At 48.4% G+C, this 17,578-nt stretch overlaps 2 protein-coding genes across 3 annotated transcripts; one reads left to right on the top strand and one right to left on the bottom strand.

Moving 5' to 3' along the window:
• The first annotated feature begins 125 nt into the window (after positions 1–125).
• Positions 126–8,658, top strand: TEX261 (testis expressed 261). Of its 2 annotated transcripts, none has more exons than XM_070756513.1 (6): positions 126–300; positions 2,391–2,470; positions 3,604–3,757; positions 4,967–5,034; positions 5,970–6,072; positions 7,606–8,658. In XM_070756513.1, exons 1-6 carry the CDS (start codon positions 126–128, stop codon positions 7,719–7,721), a joined length of 696 nt encoding a protein of 231 aa, XP_070612614.1. In that variant the 3' UTR covers positions 7,722–8,658. The 2 variants fall into 2 exon arrangements, with proteins under 2 accessions (XP_070612614.1, XP_070612615.1); XM_070756514.1 differs by having other exon boundaries at positions 175–300; positions 2,338–2,470.
• Positions 8,659–9,966: 1,308 nt separating this feature from the next.
• ANKRD53 (ankyrin repeat domain 53) lies at positions 9,967–16,942 on the bottom strand. The gene is made up of 6 exons (XM_070756714.1): positions 16,794–16,942; positions 15,731–15,869; positions 14,538–14,737; positions 13,137–13,301; positions 12,133–12,253; positions 9,967–10,908 (listed from the first exon to the last, which is right to left on the bottom strand). Exons 1-6 carry the CDS (start codon positions 16,889–16,891, stop codon positions 9,967–9,969), a joined length of 1,665 nt encoding a protein of 554 aa, XP_070612815.1. The 5' UTR covers positions 16,892–16,942.
• Between the last annotated feature and the right edge of the window lie 636 nt (positions 16,943–17,578).

The raw sequence follows: 17,578 nt of genomic DNA on the forward strand, positions 1-17,578 counted from the left end.
TAAATCAGCATGGCTGGCTGAGGAATTCTGGGAGTTGAAGTCCACAAATCACGAAGGGTCAGTTAGGCCGGAATGGCGGGCGCCCTTGGCGCGCCACCTCCGACCGCCGGGGGCCGCTGTGGGGAATGGAGGGGAGGGGGGCGTTGTCGTCGTTCCAACCACTTCCGCCTGTGCCGGAAGCGCCGGGCGGAGCCATCGCTGCCAGCCGCCGGGTGAGGCGCGGGGCGACGATGTGGTTCATGTACGCGCTGAGCTGGCTCGCGCTCCTCATCCAGGCCGCCTTCGTCACCCTCGGCATCGGTGAGCGGAGCCCCCGACCCTCCCCGCCCAAGACCCCGCGGACGGGCGGCCTCAGTGCAGCCCTCTCCTCCCCCCGCGCCGTTAGCCCGATGGTCGCGCCCGTCCGCCCAACGTGGCGTCGCCCCCTCCTGGCCGAGCCTCCGCCTCCAGGAACAGTCTATCTCTGAGTCATTTGGGGGGGAAGAAAGGAGGGGGCATGGAAGGCAGGGCGGTCTGGCTCTCAGGGGGGTGGTTGTAAGGGAGGGAGGAGGAGCTGCCTTCCTCCCCCCTTTCTCTTTCTCTTTCTTTTTTCTTTCTTTTTCTTTCTTTCTCTTTCTTTTTTCTTTCTCTCTCCTCTCTTTATTTCTCTTTTTCTTTCTTTCTCTTTCTCTCTATCCTCTCTTTCTTTCTCTCTTTCCTCTATTTCTCTCTCTCTTTTTTCTTTCTCTCTCTATCCTCTCTTTCTTTCTTTCTCTCTTTCTCTCTCTCTTTTTTCTTTCTCTTTCTCTCTCTCTTTTCTCTCTCTCTCTCTTCTCTCTTTTCTCTCTCTCTTCTCTCTCTCTCTCTCCTTCCTTCCTTCTTTCTTTCCTTCCTCCCCTATCCTCCCTTCCCTCCTTTTCTTTCACACACAAACACACCCACCCCTACGCTCATTTATTTATTCAATTTAAATGCCACCCATCTCACTCTCAATGCATATACTTTTTAAAAAAAAATTATTTCTTTTATTTATATATAACATTAGAAAAGTAATGATACAAGGCAATAGGACAGGGATGGTAGGCACAATGGTGCGCTTATGCACACCCCTTACACACACACATGCATGCACATATAAAGAATTGTCCTAAACATGCGAGTTCCTGGTATAGTTATAGATAAAAGAAGCAATAGATATCACAGTCTTCAGAACGCTTGATAAATTTATTTAAAACTACTAAAAATGGGGATTTTACACTGTGATGAAGTCAGCAGGGGCAGATGAAAGCTTAGTAGGGGTTTTTTAGTCGTTTTAAATAAACGTTCCAGAGATCATAATGTCTATCGCTTCTATATCTATATTGCCTGCTTTTCTGTCTGTCTGTCTGTCTCTCTCTCTATCTAATCTGTCTGTCTGTCTATCTATCTAATCTATCATCTATTCTTTCTGTCTGTCTATCTATCATCTATTCTGTCTGTCTGTCTGTCTGTCTACCTATCACAAAAATTAAACTATCCCAAAATACATATTATAAAAAAACAAATACAAATTTAAAACCTGATAAACCTGACAAACATACATTGTAAACAATATTATAGATACAGAGCTATTGGTGTTTTATCCCATCTCTTTCTTGTTCTTTCTCAGTCATTTATATAATCTGCTATCTATCTGTCTATCAATCTATCTCTCAGTCTGTACTGATCCATCAATCAATCAATGAAATCAATATATCATCTATCTATCAGGGTTTGTCAACTTTGACAGCTTCAACAGAATTCTCCAGCCAACATTCGCTGAGCATCACTTACCTATCTATGTGTCTTATCTATCATCTATGTCGGGGTTTCTTAATTTTGACAACTTTAAGATGGGTGGACTTCCAAGTCCCAGAATTCTGAGAGTTGAAGTGAACCATCTTGAAGCACCTGTCAGTCACGTTATCATCTTTGTCAGTCACATTATCATCTCTATTAACCATGATCTTTCTCCTCTCCCTCTCTCTCTCTCTCTCTCCCTCCCTCTCTCTCTCTCTCTCTCATCTCTCTCTCTGCCTGTCTCTCTGTCTCTCCATCACTCCCTCCATCTTCTATCTCCTGCCATTGTTAAGGTGGGAAAAGAGGTGTGATGCTAGCAATAGCTGTGTGGTTTTACCGCTTCCCAGGGCTTTCCCAGCCTTCTCTAAGCAGTTTACAGACTCAGCCTCTTGCCCCCAACAATCGGGATCCTCATTTGACCCACCTTGGAAGGATAGGAGGCAACCTGGAGCCGGTGGTGGGATTTGAACTGCCGAACTACAGCTGGCAGTCAGCTGAAGTAGCCTTCGGTACTGCGCTCTAACCACTGTGCCACCCCAGCTCATGCTTGGGTGTTTCTCCTCTTCCTTCCTCCTTCTCTCCCTCCCTCTCAGCGGCTGGATTGTACTACCTGGCGGAGCTGATAGAAGAATACACGGTGGCCACGAGCCGGATCATCAAATACATGATCTGGGTAAGCGTCCACCTGCCTTTTGCCTGGGCTTTCGGCAGGTGTTTCTCGTGTGGGGCAGGTTGTGTGTGTGTGTGTGAGGAAGAGAGACACCTGGGAAGCCTCTCCAGAGCTCACCTTGATAAGGCCACACTTGGAATATTTGCATTCAGTTTTGGTCGCCACAATGCAAAAAGGATGTTGAGACTAGAAAGTGCAGAGAAGAGCCACAAAGAAGACCAGGGGACTGGAGGCTAAAACATACGATGAATGGTTGCAGGAACTGGGCCTGGCTACTTTAATGGAAAGAAGGATCAGGGGGGACAGGAGAGCAGACCAGATTATCTCCGGGACCGCCTTCTGCTGCACGAATCCCAGCGATCAGTTAGGTCCCACAGAGTTGGCCTTCTCCGGGTCCCATCAACTAAACAATGCCGCTTGGCGGGACCCAGGGGAAGAGCCTTCTCTGTTGCGGCCCCGGCCCTCTGGAACCAACTTCCCCCAGAGATTAGAATTGCCCCCACCCTCCTTGCCTTTCCTAAGCTACTTAAAACCCACCTCTGCCATCAGGCATGGGGGAATTGAGATCCTCTCTCCCCCAAGGCCTTTAAAATTCTATGCATGGTATGTCTGTATGTATGTTTGGTTTTTTTTATTGTAATGGGTTTTTAATTGTTTTTAATATTGGATTATTGTTATACGCTGTCTTATTATTGGTGTTAGCCGCTCCGAGTCTCCGGAGAGGGGCGGCATACAAATCCAATAAATAAAAATAAAATAATAAAATAGCAGCCTTCCAGTATCTCAGGGGTGGCCCCAAAGAAGAGGGAGTCAAGCTATTCTCCAAAGCCCCTGAGGGCAGAACAAGAAGCAATGGGTGGAAACTAAACAAGGAGAGAAGCAACTTAGAACTAAGCAGGAATTTCCTGACAGTCAGAACAACTAATCAGTGGAACAGCTTGCCACCAGGAGTCATGGATGCTCCAACACTGGAAGTTTTCAAGCAGATGATGGATCACCATCTGTCTGAAGTGGTGTAGGGTTTCCTGGCTAAGCAGGGGGTTGGACTAGAAGACCTCCAAGGTCCCTTCCAACTCTGTGGCTTTTATTAACCTGAGACTCCACCACCTTGACCTCTCTCCCCCCCTTTCTCCTAGTTCTCCACGGCTGTGCTGGTGGGCCTCTACCTCTTTGAGCACTTCCCGGGTCTGGTGGTGGGCGTGGGCCTCTTCACCAACCTGGTCTACTTCGGACTGCTGCAAACTTTCCCTTTCATCATGCTGACCTCCCCAAACTTCATCCTGTCCTGTGGTGAGTGCCGCTTGGTTAATTCTGGAGTCCCTTGCTTGAGACATAGAGCATGGACGCCCTGATTTTTTGGGGGGTGGGTGGGTGGGTGGGTGGAGATTTCCCCATAAGATGTATAACTGTTCAGAAATATTGATTACTCAAAGACTATCTGAGTTCACTTACTTGCCATCCAAATTTAGAATGGGCCATCACTTGGAGTAAGGACTGTCGGTCTGCCAGTGGAGCCATCTGTCTGTCTGGGTTTTTGTCTCTGTCTCTCTGTATCTATCATCCACCTATCTGTCTATCCACTCATCTATCCATCTACCTACCTACCTACCTATCTATCATCTATCTACCTAACTACCATCCATCAATCCATCCATCTGTCATCTATATTATCTACCTACGATATAATAGGTAGGTAGATAAATGATAGATGATAGATAGATAGATGAAAGATAGATAGATAGATAGATAGATAGATAGATAGATAGATAGATAGATAGGGATGATAGATATAGATAGATAGATAGATAGATAGATAGATAGATATAGATAGATAGATAGATAGATAGATAGATACTGTAGATATATAGATAGATTGTAGATAGATAGATAGATAGATAGATGATAGATAGATGATAGATAGATAAATAGATAGATAGATAGATGATAGATAGATAGATAGATGATAGATAGATAGATAGATAGATGATAGATAGATAGATAGATAGATAGATAGATAGACAGACAGACAGACAGATAGATAGATACTGTAGATAGAAAGATAGATGATAGATAGATAGATAGATAGATAGATAGATAGATAGATAGATAGATAGATACTGTAGATAGATAGATAGATAGATAGATAGATAGATAGATAGATAGATAGATAGATAGATAGATACTGTAGATAGATAGAGTGAGTAGTGGGTTTTGTCACAATGAGGCCTGGGTACACTTTTTTTTTTTTTTTAAAAGAGAGCAGTGACCCACCCACCCCTTGAAATCTCAAAATCAAGACTCTGGAAGCCCCTTTTGCCACCAACAACCTTGCTTACCTGGCTTAAACCTTTGGGAGCTGCTGTCTCCTTGTGCAATAGTTCTGTCCCTGTGGTGTTTGTGTTTTGCGGGGGGTCTCTGGGTCCCATGCTTGCTTAACGAAGCCTGTCCGAATCGGTGACCCCTTTCTCTCTCCCCCCACCCCACCCCCCATTTTGGCAGTGCTGGTGGTGCTGAACCATTACCTGGCCTTCCAGTATTTTGCAGAGGAATATTATCCCTTCTCGGAGGTAAGAGGGGTCTGGAGGGGGTGTGTGTGCGATTGTTAAGCAGCCCCCAGAGCCTGCTGCCTTTTCTTCTCTAGGGGGAGTCCTTGTGTTATGGCCACAACCGAGCACAAAATTATTCCACCACTAAACAAGACAGTTGCTCATTGGGGTCATAATAGCTGGTGTCAGCACCTTTTTTTGGGGGGGGGGGGGGGAGGGAGCATGGTTGTTAAGTGAACCTGGATTATTCACCCCATTGACTCTGCTTTGTCAGAAGGCCCGGGGGTGCTGTAACCAGGGTGGGATGAAATTGGTCCCGGGGGCTCGCCCTTCCAAACGAAGTTATATTACCAAGCAGCAGCCTTATCTTGGATAAAAGAAGGGTTAACTTTGGAAAATAGAAGACTTTTAAATCTCGAAGGACACAATTTAATGCTAGGATGGCATGCCTTTTATGGAATGTGCAGAATCAGATAGGATGACGAGGCGGGTTGAATAATCAAGCAGAAACAGAATGTTATAAAATTTGGCAAAAGGTTCATTGTTGGTGGAATAAAAGGAATGTTTAAAGATGTTGAAGTAAAGAGTCCAGTAGTTAAATTTATGAGATAGAATCGAATATACAAAGATATTTTATAGAAGTGTTTAGTTTTCTGAATGGATCTAAAGCATAATTAATCTTTCTTTTTTTTGTATTAAGAAGACTTCAATACTGAGCGGAGCAAATGTAGCTCCTTTTCATCTTATGTGTTATGTTTTGCTTATTTATTTGACGTCTTTTACTTTGAAAATAATAAAAAAATATATATATAAAAAAGAAATTGGTCCCGGGGGGCTTTTGCCCTGCAGGGGGTGCTCTGGGAGACAGCAGCTGGGATTCCTGGGATGGCTTTTCTGGGGGGGGGAGAGGTGGAAATGGGGCTTGTCTGATGCTCTTTATCTCCCCCCCCCCCAAGGTCCTGGCCTATTTCACCTTCTGCCTCTGGCTGATCCCCTTTGCCTTCTTCGTGTCTTTGTCGGCTGGCGAAAACGTCCTGCCTTCCACCGTCCAGCCCGGAGGTCAGTTTTCTACATGGAACCCCTCAACCTTCCCCTCCTTGTGCCCAGGGAGTAGGGGGCAAAAGGACCCCGGGTGGAATTTGTTCTGTGCATGGCCCTCAGAGCGAAGCCCAGCTCAGAAATCACGTCTCACGTCTCTTCCATTGAACAACGTTGAATCTCCACACCCCATTCCCCACAATCCTTTGCCTTTATACTGCCCGGAAGTGACCCCACACCTCAAAGAGGCTAAGGCTGTAAGCAAATACCTTTTACTCTGTGCCCCCTCTTGCCTTCGGAGCCCCTCTCCCTTGAGCTGGGGGTGGGTGGGATGAGGGGATCTGGGCTGGGACAAGGGTCTCCTCCATAGGTGGGCCCTGGGGGCGGTGGGTTGGCTGGACGGTCCTCCTCTCCGATCCAGAAAGGCCTTCAACTTGGACAACTTTTAAGAGACTTGTGGACTCCAACTTCCATTCTCAATTCTACAAACTGAAGTCTGTTAATGTACAAGCACATCAATCCATGTGTTACCAAAGTTGTGCACACACAGAAACGTTTAGATTGAGATTAGTTGTGTACACCTAACTCAGCCACACAGAGATCTACTAACTTGAAATAAAGTTTACTTTGAGAAATAACATCTTCAGATAAAGAGTCTAACGTCATACACAGAATAAGTCAGAATAACAATCCAAATATTACCAAGTATACAGTCTTTCTTACCAGTTAATAATAATAATAATAATAATAATAATAATAATAATCCGTGACCAGTTAGGTCCCACAGAGTTGGCCTTCTCCGGGTCCCGTCAACTAAACAATGTTGTTTGTCAGGACCCAGGGGAAGAGCCTTCTCTGTGGCGGCCCCGTCTCTTTGGAACCAACTCCCCCCAGATATCAGAGTTGCCCCCACCCTCCTCGCCTTTCGTAAGCTCCTTAAAACCCACCTCTGGCGTCAGGCATGAGGGAATTGAGATATTCTTTCCCCCTAGGCTTATAAAATTTATGAATGGTATGTCAGTATGTATGATTGGTTTCTTAAATTGGGGTTTTAATTTAACTTAAATATTAGATTTGTTTACATTGTATTATTATTATTGCTGTTAGCCGCCTCGAGTCTGTGGAGAGGGGCGGCATACAAATCTGATTAATAAAATAAATAAATAAATAAATAATAATAATAACTATTATTATTATTATTATTTATTAGATTTGTATACCGCCCCTCTCTCCGAAGACTTGGGGCGGTTTGCTGATTGTCTTTGTCATAATCATCAAACAAAAGATCTCAAGCTTAAACACATTTTAGCAGATATACATGACTACAATACAGAGAGATTGCAGAGCTAACCTACCACTGAGTAGCTAGACAAAGAGAAACAGAGAGGATGGCTTAGAGAAATAACCTCTAGCTCCCTCTTGTGGCTGCCTGCAACACCTGCAACCAATCTATTGCCAACCCAACAGTTCTGGGCAAAGTCCCCAAGTCTTAGAAGTTGCCCAGTTTGAGGGAACACCCCCCCCCATCTGACGCCTCCCCTTTTGCCTCCTCAGACGACGTGGTCTCCAACTACTTCACCAAAGGGAAGCGAGGCAAACGCTCGGGCATCCTCCTCGTCTTCTCCTTCGTCAAGGAAGCCATCTTGCCCAGCCGACAGAAGATGTACTGACCTCCTCCCTTCCGGTTTCCCCCCCTGCCCATCTCCTACGGCCACACGCCCGAAAAGAGGGGGACCGTTCTGAGCCTCCGTGTCCCCCCTCGTCTCCTTAAAAAAACCCCTCCCTGATCTGTTCGGGGTGGACGACACCGGGAAAGAGCCCCCCTCTCTTTCCTGTGGGTGGCCGGGGAAGGGGATGGGGACCCCCCCTCGCCCACCCCTCTCCACGGGGTCCCCGATGGACTCTTAGCGTTCTCCCAGGCCGTTTTCCGCCCTTTTTCGAGGCAGGAAGGGGGTTGCGATGTTCCGGAGAGCTCTGCAAACTGCGGATTCCTTCCAAAGTTTGGAGATTGATGGACTCCGGGAAGGAAGGAAGGACCGAGTGGACTTCTCAAAGAGGCCTCTTTCTTTTAGCTGACCTGAAACAAGACTCGTCCAGTCGGGAACGAAAATAAAACTCTGAATTCTTCCTCTGTTGTGCTGGGGGGGGGGGGGAGTTTGTGGCCCGGCAAAACTTTTGGGTTCTTGGTATTTTGTTTTGGGTTTTTAAGAAAGGATGGGTTCCACGCACGTTTCCTGGCTCGGCTTTTTTTTTTTTTTTTGGGGGGGGGGGGGTTTGTGAAAAAAAGCCAAGCTGCGTTTAGCCCGGAAGGATCCCCCCCCTCCAAAGCTGCTGGGATTTCCACCAGGTGGTGTGTGTTTGTCTTTGCGTGTCGGTGAAAATCACACTTGACCAAACGCTCCCAGATTTGGGGAAAGAACACAATTGCGTGGAGTGGGGGGGAATGGTTGTGCCTGGGTCGGTTCCTTGGGCTCTGCGCCCCCACCCCCCCTGGGCTTCTCCCCCCAGCAGAGGTGCAGGCTGCCTGGCCCGTCTAGATGACCTCTGGGATGTTCTCGGCTGAAGGCGACTGTGTGTGTTTAATAAAAGTGTTCGGTGACAACACAACGAGACAATTCTCCCCTTTTTCTTCAGGGATTTCATGGGGCATCATTTTTGAGTGGCGTGGGTGGGTCACTCAGCACAGGTCATGCTCCACAATGTCCATTTAGTGACTGGTCAAAATTAGGGATTGTGTTTTTCACACTCAGCATCTGTCGCAGCCTCTTGCACGATCAGATTTCAGGCAATTGGCAACGGACTCAGATTTATGACCGTTGCTACGTCCAGTGGAGGTCATCCGATCCGCTTTTTTGACCTCTTAAGAGGGGTTCACTTAACGGCCTCACAAACTGAAGCACCGCAGCCGTTTCCCTTGACCACACCGGCCAGAACGCCTGGTGCAAAACTCGCTTGGGGGCTGTCTCGCTTAGCAGCATAAATTTTGGGCTCGGAGCCGGGATGGCGCAGTGGTTAGAGCACAGCCCTGCAGGCTACGTCAGCTACCTGCCAGCTGTAGTTCAGCGGTTCAAATCTCACCACCGGCTCCAGGTGGACTCAGCCTTCCGTCCTTCCGAGGGGGGTCAAAAGGACCCAGATTGTTGGGGGCAAGAGGCTGAGCCTGTAAACTGCTTAGCGAGGGCAATCTGAAGTTAGTTGGGGGAAAGATCAAAAGCAACGTGAGAAAATATTATTTTTTAAAAGAGTCGTAGATCCTTGGAACAAACTTCCAGCAGACGTGGTTGGTAAATGCACAGGAACTGAATTTAAACATGCCTGGGATAAACATACCCATTGTAAGATAAAATACAGGAAATAGTATAAGGGAAGACTAGATGGACCAGGAGGTCTTTTTCTGCCGTCAGTCTTCTATGTTTCTATGTTTCTATCAAGGCACTAAAGCGGTAGATAAGTCTTAAGTGCTATCCCTCCCTTCCTCCCTCCCTCCCTCCCTCCCTCCCTCCCTTCCGGTTGACTCAGCCTCCCGTCCTTCCGGGGTGGGTCAAATGACCCAGATTGTTGGGGGCAAGAGGCTGAATCTGTAAACCAATTAGAGAGGGCTGGGAAAGCACTTAAGAAGCAGTATATGAATCTAACTGCTATTGCTAGAAGGAAGGAAGGAAATAAAAAAAAGAAGGAAGAGAAAGAGAAAAAGACACAGAAGGAGAGGAAGGGAGGAAAGACTGCTTAGAGGGCTGGGAAAGCACTAGGAAGCGGCATATGTCTAAATGCTATTGCTATTGTCAAGGACTACCTTGCTGTGAACTTCCCTAACTGCTGCTGTTATTATTATTATTATTTTTATTATTTATTATTATTAATTATTAGTCAATACAACTCAGCAAACGAGATCACTATGCTGGATTTCGTATTTCATCACCAGTCGGGGGCTTCCCAAGCGTGGTGATTATTATTATTATTATTACTATTACTATTACTATGAATTATGAAATGTTGTAGAATCAACCCAATCAAAATACTTTTATTATAGAGGAAGGGGCATTGGAGGAGAAGGGGGCGTCCCTGCCCCTTTGCTCTCTGGGGCATGGCAGCAAGTCCGCAAGGCCCCCCTCCCTCTACGGGCTGGACCGTTGGGACGATCCGCTCTGGACGGAAGGGGTCCCTTTTGTGCACTCCGAACTCGGAGCTTTGGGGCCCGAACGCTTCGGCGCTGCAGTAGGTGGAGATGTGTCCCTGCAGTCCGCCGAGGAAGACAGGGTCCAGGGTGAACCGTAGGCTGAGGGCCATCTGGTCAGTCCACCAGTGCTCAGGCCCCGGGCCCCTCCGGTGCTTCAGGTTAAAGATGGGCACCTTCTGGAGGTCGCCGGGCACGTCCAAGCGAGGCACCCAGCTGTTGGGGTAGAGGCTGCGGTGCAGGACCTCGTAGGGCAGATCCGGCACTTCAGAGACCCGCCCGACGTTGTCGATCTGGATCACCGGCTCCCCGAACGGGTCCTTGAAGAGGAAGAGGAAGGAGGTGAAGTCGTGATGCCGCAGCTTCTCCGGCTGCAGGCCCAGGCAGATGAGCTGCGGGCGGAAGATGGACGTGGCCGGCTGGGAGGCCGGGTTGGTGCTGGAGTTCCAGGGCTTGTGACGGCGGTAGCGGTGCTGCGCGCGGAGGCCCAAGTCGGAGTGGGAGCCCCAGAGGAGGCCGTGCAGGGAGGGGAAGGGGCTGAAGATCTGGCCGCAGATCTTGCGGAGGGTCAGCGAGTGGCGCTGGACTTGCGACAGGTCCAGGATGGTCCGAGCGGGCAGCGGCAGGCCCTTCGCCAACAGCCAACTTCGGAAGGCCATCACGTTGCAGACGTTCATCTCCCTCTGAAGGGGAAAACGGAGGCAGAGTTGACCTCTGGGTTGCCCGGCCTTTGGCATGACAGCCCCCTCCCCAGCATGAAATGACCCCCATCCACTTGACCCTCGGGCCCTCAAGACCACCCACAAGCATGAACGTGTGGCCCTAGGAATTGGGATGAAACAAATACCGTGTTTTTTGGAGTATAAGACACACTTTAGTTTTTGGGGAGGAAAATGGGGAAAAGAATTCTCCCCCCAAACTAAAATGCGTCTTATACTCCAAAAATACTGTAGTTTCCACCTGTTGCTTCTTGTCCTACCCTCAGGTGTTTTGGAGAATAGCTTGACTCCTTCTTCTTTGTGGCAACCCCTGAGATACTGGAAGGCTGCTCTCCTGTCTCCCCTGGTCCTTCTCTTCATTAAACTAGCCAGGCCCAGTTCCTGCGACCGTTCTTCATATATTTTAACCTTCAATCATCCCCTAATCCTCTTTCTCGCTCTTCTCTGCACTTTTTCTAGAGTCTCAACATCCTTTTTACATCGTGGCAACCAAAACTGAAGGCAGCATTCCAAGTGTGGCTTTACCAAGGCCTTGTAAAGTGGTATTAACACTTCATAAAACTTTGGCAATTCCTCCTTAGTTCTAAGTTGCTTCTCTCCCTGTTTAGTTTCCACCCACTGCGTCTTGTTCTACCCTCAGGGGCTTTGGAGAATAGCTTGACTCCCTCTTCTTTGTGGCAACCCCTGAGATATTGGAAGACTCTGCTCTCCTGTCTCTCCTGGTCCTTCTCTTCATTAAACTAGCCATAAACCCAGTTCCTGCAACCGTTCTTCATATGTTTTAGCCTCCAGTCCCCTAAAATCCTCTTTGTTGCTCTTCTCTGCACTTTTTCTAGAGTCTCAACATTCTTTTTGCATCATGGAGACCAAAACTGAATGTGTGGCCTTACCAAGGCTTCATAAAGTGGTATTAACACTTCATGAAACTTTGGCAATTTCTCCTTAGTTCTAAGTTGTTTCTCTCCTTGTTTAGTTTCCACCCATTGCTTCTTGTTCTACCCTCAGGGGCTTTGGAGAATAGCTTGACTCCTTCTTCTTTGTGGCCACCTCTGAGATACTGGAACATTACTATCCTGTCCCCCCTGGTCCTTCTTTTAATTAAACCAGCCATGCCCAGTTCCTGCAACCGTCCTTCGTATCTTTTACATCCATGCCATCCTATCTCTGAAGGTAAATGGCGAAGTCTACCTGTTCTCTTTGCAGGAACTGCCTTTGCTTCATCTCGCACATGGCTTTGATGGACTCCAGTTTGCACATCTCCCGCAGCTGGTGCCTCTTGTCGGCCTTCCACGTGGCGTGGGAGAGACGCCTGGGGGTGGGGAGACAAAGCAGAGAGGTCAAGCAGCCCCCTCCTCACCTACCTTCCACTGGGAGGCAAAGTGGGACTCGAACTCTCGGTTTCTTTGCTTTTCAACCTGGGGTCTTAACCGCTAAGCCAAAGTTTTAAAAAAAAAATTAAAAAATCTTTATTAAATTACTACATATAGAAACAGTCAAAACATACAAAGAAGAAAGAAAGAAAAAGAAAGAAAGAAAAGAGAAAAAATAGACAAACTTTAAAAAAAATAAACAAAAATCTTTATTAAATTACTACATATAGAAACAGTCAAAACATACAAAGGAGAAAGAAAGAAAGAAAAAGAAAGAAAGAAAAGAGAAAAAATAGACAAATCATCTTGGAACATATAAAACGTTCCGTTTCAATGGTGTTTCAAGTATGCACATATAAAAGACATAACTTGATTAGTTATTTGCATTTGGAAAAAAGCAGACAAAGAAGAAATAATCAAATATAATTACAAAAACAAGGAAAGAACAAAAAAGGAGGAAAGGGAAGAAGAAAGAAGAGAGAGAAAAAGTGAAGAAAAGAAGGGAAAGAAAAAAAGAAAAAGACAGGGTCTTGTTGGCTATCATTTTTTATTTTATTTATTTATTTTGTCCAATACACAATAATACACAATGGAGGTTATAGAAGATATAGTAGAGAAGAAATACGAGATGGACCAGGGGGTCTTTTTCTGCCGTCAATCTTCTATGTTTCTAGTTTACTCATTTCTCCCTGTGTATTTGGCTAAGCCAAACTTGTCAAGTTCTGGGTTCCAGTTCCAGGGTTGGACTAGATGACCTCAAAGGGCCCCTTTGAAAGTGGCCATGCCCTGGTTTCCCCCCCCCTCCCCACGCTTTTGACTCACTTGGCACAGGCTCTGTGGCCCCACATTCTGCACAGGTCGATGGGCTCCTGTCCCTCGTTGTCGTGGGCATGGACGTTGGCCCCGGCGTCAATCAAAACCTGGAGGCAGTTTTCGCGCCCCTCGCTGGCCGCCTTGTGAAGGGGGGAGACCCCGTTGTAATTCTGCCTGAGAGAGACAAAAAAAGGCGGGGAGGGGGCTTTAGGGAAGTCATAAGAACCTGAGAACCTAAGAGGAGCCCTGCTGAATCAGGCCAAAGCCCTTCGAGTCCAGCATTCTGTGTCCCACAGTGGCCCCCCAATTGTCCTTGGGGATCTTGAGCAGAAAGAGAAGGCAAGACCCTCCCTTTCCCTGGACCCCCAACAAATGGGACCCAAGGGAACCCTGCCTGCCTCAACTGACATAGAGGCGGCCCTTGGACATCCGTTTCAATAGCCATACATACATACATAGTATTAGATTCCTGAAAACCTGGAAGGCCTCCTGCTTTTGAACAGGGGTTGGGCTAGATGACCTCCATGTGGCCCCTTCTAGCTCTATCCTGATTCTTGATTCAGAGCCGTTGTAACTTCAGCCACTAAATTGTTGTTTTGTGTTGTGGTTGGCTCTGGCCCAGCTCCTGCCCTAGGGAATGTGGAGGTGGGTGCAGGGGAAACTTCAAGATGTCACAGGCCTGTGTTATTGCCGACAGAATCAGTGCAGAGTTTAGTTTCCTCAGACGAAGAAGAAGGTGGGAGTGACTCGGCAGAGGAGGGCTTGGCACACAGCCCAGGCAGTCAATCTCCCTTATCTTCCATTGATTCGGATGATGACGTTTTGGACCCACGCAAGCGCAGAATTATGCGTAGAAGAGACCAAACAAGGACATATTACAGGAAATAAGAGAGGCCACCTGTGTTTGCGTGGGGCTCCAGTAATTAGGGCTGCTGCTATAAATAGCAGCATGTGGGTTTGGCCGTTGTGGAAGAATATCTGCTGCAGTTTCCTCAGGAATCTTGTGTGCTGGACTTTGTTGCTTTTTCACACCTTTGAAACCAAAGCAGAGCAGTGTGTGTGTGTGTGTGTGTCTCACTTCGTTGGAGGAAGAAGGGGTGTGAAGTTTCTTCACAGCTGCTGGCTAAGTACTTAATGACCGCTTAAGGGAAATTGTACAGACTACAATTGTTTTGGGAAGAGTGCTCTTTGCAATACAAAAAGAGTGCTTTGTTTATTTTGACTTTTGTGATAAAGAACATTGTTTTGAATTTTCAAACGCGTGTGTGTCTGAAATTTGTACCCTTGAATTTTCGGGAGGCTCCTGCCAGAGAGCCCGGCAGAAGGCTACAGTTTTGAAGACTACCTATAGGGCACACAACTCCCCGTGCCCAGCGTCCAGGGATGGCCCCGCCCCTTCGTGCCGCTTACACGTTGACGTTGGCCCCCTTGCTGAGCAGATACTGGAGGCACTCGACGGCCATGGCTTTACTCTCCTGGCCCAGCACCAAGTGGATGGGCCTCCAGCCCCGCAGGCTCGCCAGGTTGATGTCCATGTTGAATTTCTCGATCAGCATCTTCATGCAGTCCAGACGTCCGTGCAAGGCGGCCGTGTGCAGCGTGGAGAAGCCCTGGGCCCCAAGAAAATGGACGGTCAGCCAGACCGGGGGTGGGTGGGTTGGTCCTTCTAGTCTCCTGGTCCATCTAGTCTGCCCTTCTACTACGTCCTGTGTTTTATCTTAGGATGGATCGATGTTTATGCCAGGCAATGTTTCAATTCAGTGATTGTGGATTGACCAACCACATCTGCTGGAAGTTTGTTCCAAGCGTCTACGACTCTTTCAGTCAAATAATACTTTCTCACGTTGCTTCTAATCTTTTCCCCAACTGACCTCAGATTGTGCCCCCTTGTTCTTGGGTTCACTTTCCTATTAAAAACACTTCCCACCTGGACCTTATTTAACCCTTTAACATACTTAGATGTTTCTATCATGTCCCCCCTTTTCCTTCTGTCCTCCAGACTCTACAGATGGAGTTCATGAAGTCTTTCCTGATAGGTTTTATGCTTGAGATCTTCCACCATTCTTGTAGCCCGTCTTTGGACCTGTTCAATTTTATCAATATCTTTTTGTAAGTGAGGTCTCCAGAACTGGACACAGTATTATTCCAAATGGGGTCTCACCAGCGCTCTATATAAGGGAATCACAATCTCCCACTTCCTGCTTGTTATACCTCCAGCTATGCAGCCAAGCATTCCACTCGCTTTCCCTGCCACCTGACTGCACTGTTCACCCATTTGGAGACTGTCAGAAATCATGACCCCTAAATCCTTCTCTTCAGAAGTTTTTGCTAATACAGAACTGCCAATACAATACTCTGATTGAGGATTCCTTTTCCCCAAGTGCATTATTTTACATTTGGAAACATTAAACTGCAGTTTCCATTGCTTTGACCACTTATCTAGTAAAGCTAAATCATTTGCCATATTACAACACTACCTCTTAAAGCTATACTACTTCAATACATGCAAACATTCATTGTTAGCTTGCTTATATATTGTCAACCTAATTGTTTTGGCGCCCTCCCTCCTCCCCCCAGGTTTCTGAAGTGGGGTGTGGATTTACATTAATGTCTGCTTGGTTGGGGGTCTCGGCTTTCTGCAAGGCGATCTGGAGCCATTGGGTCTGTCCGATGCTGGCGGCGTAGAGCGAATCCCGGGTTTGTTTGGCGGTGGTCTGTCTGGAGGGCTGGGACTTGAGGTTGCTAGAAAGAGAAGGCAGAGACAGTAAAACCCATCTTCCTCCTCCTCACTCGGGTGGAAGGCCCAGGGACTTTGAGGAGGGGGTTTGGGGTGGAGGGGAGGGGGGCTGGAGAGTCTGCGAAGGTGAGGGCTGGCTCAATCAGGGAGGGGTCTAGAAGCACCTTTTCAGATGACCCCCCCTCCTTGGCTCCTTTGATACTCAGGTAGGAGTTGTGTGTGTGTGAAAGAGAGAGAGAGAGAGAAAAAGTTATTTTTTGTAGAAAAGAGCTTTGGGGCAGGAATCGAATTGAGTCCCTTGCTCTAAAGGCAAGAAGGGTGGGTTGGATGACCTCTGGGGTCCCTGCATCTCCCCATCCGGCTTCACTTTGTCTGGTGAGACCCTTCCCTTTAAAGACCGCCCCGAGGCTGAAGGATAGCCATCCACCACAGAACCCATCACCCCAGACGAAGGGAAAGGAAGGGCTTATAGTCCAGGAGTGACCTCTCCATCCCTTCCCTTGGAGATTCCTCTGGCGCCGGCGCTGTCCCAGGGCTGAAGGTAGACTGTGCTGGCTGAGGGAGGTTCTGCCGGTGAGGTGGGACCTGCGCCAGGAAGGGATGATGGGCTCTGTAGTCCCTTCCCCCCACACTCCCGCCTCCTTTGATACCCAGGCAGGAGTTGTGTATGTGTATTTCCTTCATTGTTTCCTTCCCTTTAAAGACACCCCACCCCCCCGCCTTGACACCGAAGGACGGCTGCCCACCCCAGAGCCCATCATCCCCGGTCTCAGGGAACGGAGGGGCTTTGTAGTCCAGGAGCGAGCCCTCTCTCCCTCCCCTTGACGATTCCCCCGGGCGGCCGAGGGAGGTGCTGCCGGCGGGGTGGGATCTGCGCCCGGAGGGGATGATGGGCTCTGTAGTCCCCCCCCCCCCGCCCGTCTACTGGCCTGAAGGAGATGGCGGAGAAGGCGTGGGTGCTGGAGGAGGCGGCGCGGCGGGTCCCGCGAGTCCTCGACCGCCGCCCGACCCCCCTCCGCCCCGACATCGCCGCCCGGAGTCCCGAGCGTGGCTGCCCGTCGCCCGGCAACCCCGCTCGGCCCTCGCCCGGGAGGGAAGGAAGGAGGGCGTTCTGGCCAGGAGGGGGAGGAAGAAGGGAAGGGAGGAAGGAGGAGGAAAGAGGAGGAGGAGGAAGAAGGGATAAAGGCAGGAGAGAAAGAAGGGGGAAGGGGAAGGAGAGAAGAGGAGGAGGAGGAAGAGGGGATAAAGGCAGGAGAGAAAGAAGGGAGAAGGGGAAGGGAAGAGGAGAAGAAAGAGGAAAAAGGAGGAGGCGGAGGAAGGAGGAGGAAGAAGAAGGGATAAAGGCAGGGGAGAAAGAAGGGGAGAAAGAAAGGAGGAGAAGGAAGGGGAAGGGGAAAGAAGGAGGAGGAGGAAAGAGGAGATGAAAGAAAAATAGAAGAGGGGGGAAGGAGAAGGCAAGGGGGAGAAGGCAGAGGGAGGGGAAAGGAAAGGGGGAGGGGAGATAGAGGAAGGAGAAGGAGGAGAAAGAGCAAAAGAGCAAAAGGAGGAGAAGGAAGAGGAGATAAAGGAAGAACAGAAAGAAGAAGAGGGGGAAGGAGAAAGAAAGGAGGAGGAGGAGGAAGAGGACTCTTCTGGACTCCCACAGGAGAAATTTATTAGATTAGTTCTGCTACTTTACTCCAAGGTCGGACCTGGAATCTCCATCGCTTTGAAA

The sequence above is a fragment of the Erythrolamprus reginae genome, chromosome 7 (genome assembly GCF_031021105.1).
Source record: "Erythrolamprus reginae isolate rEryReg1 chromosome 7, rEryReg1.hap1, whole genome shotgun sequence".
Lineage (NCBI taxonomy): Eukaryota > Metazoa > Chordata > Lepidosauria > Squamata > Dipsadidae > Erythrolamprus > Erythrolamprus reginae.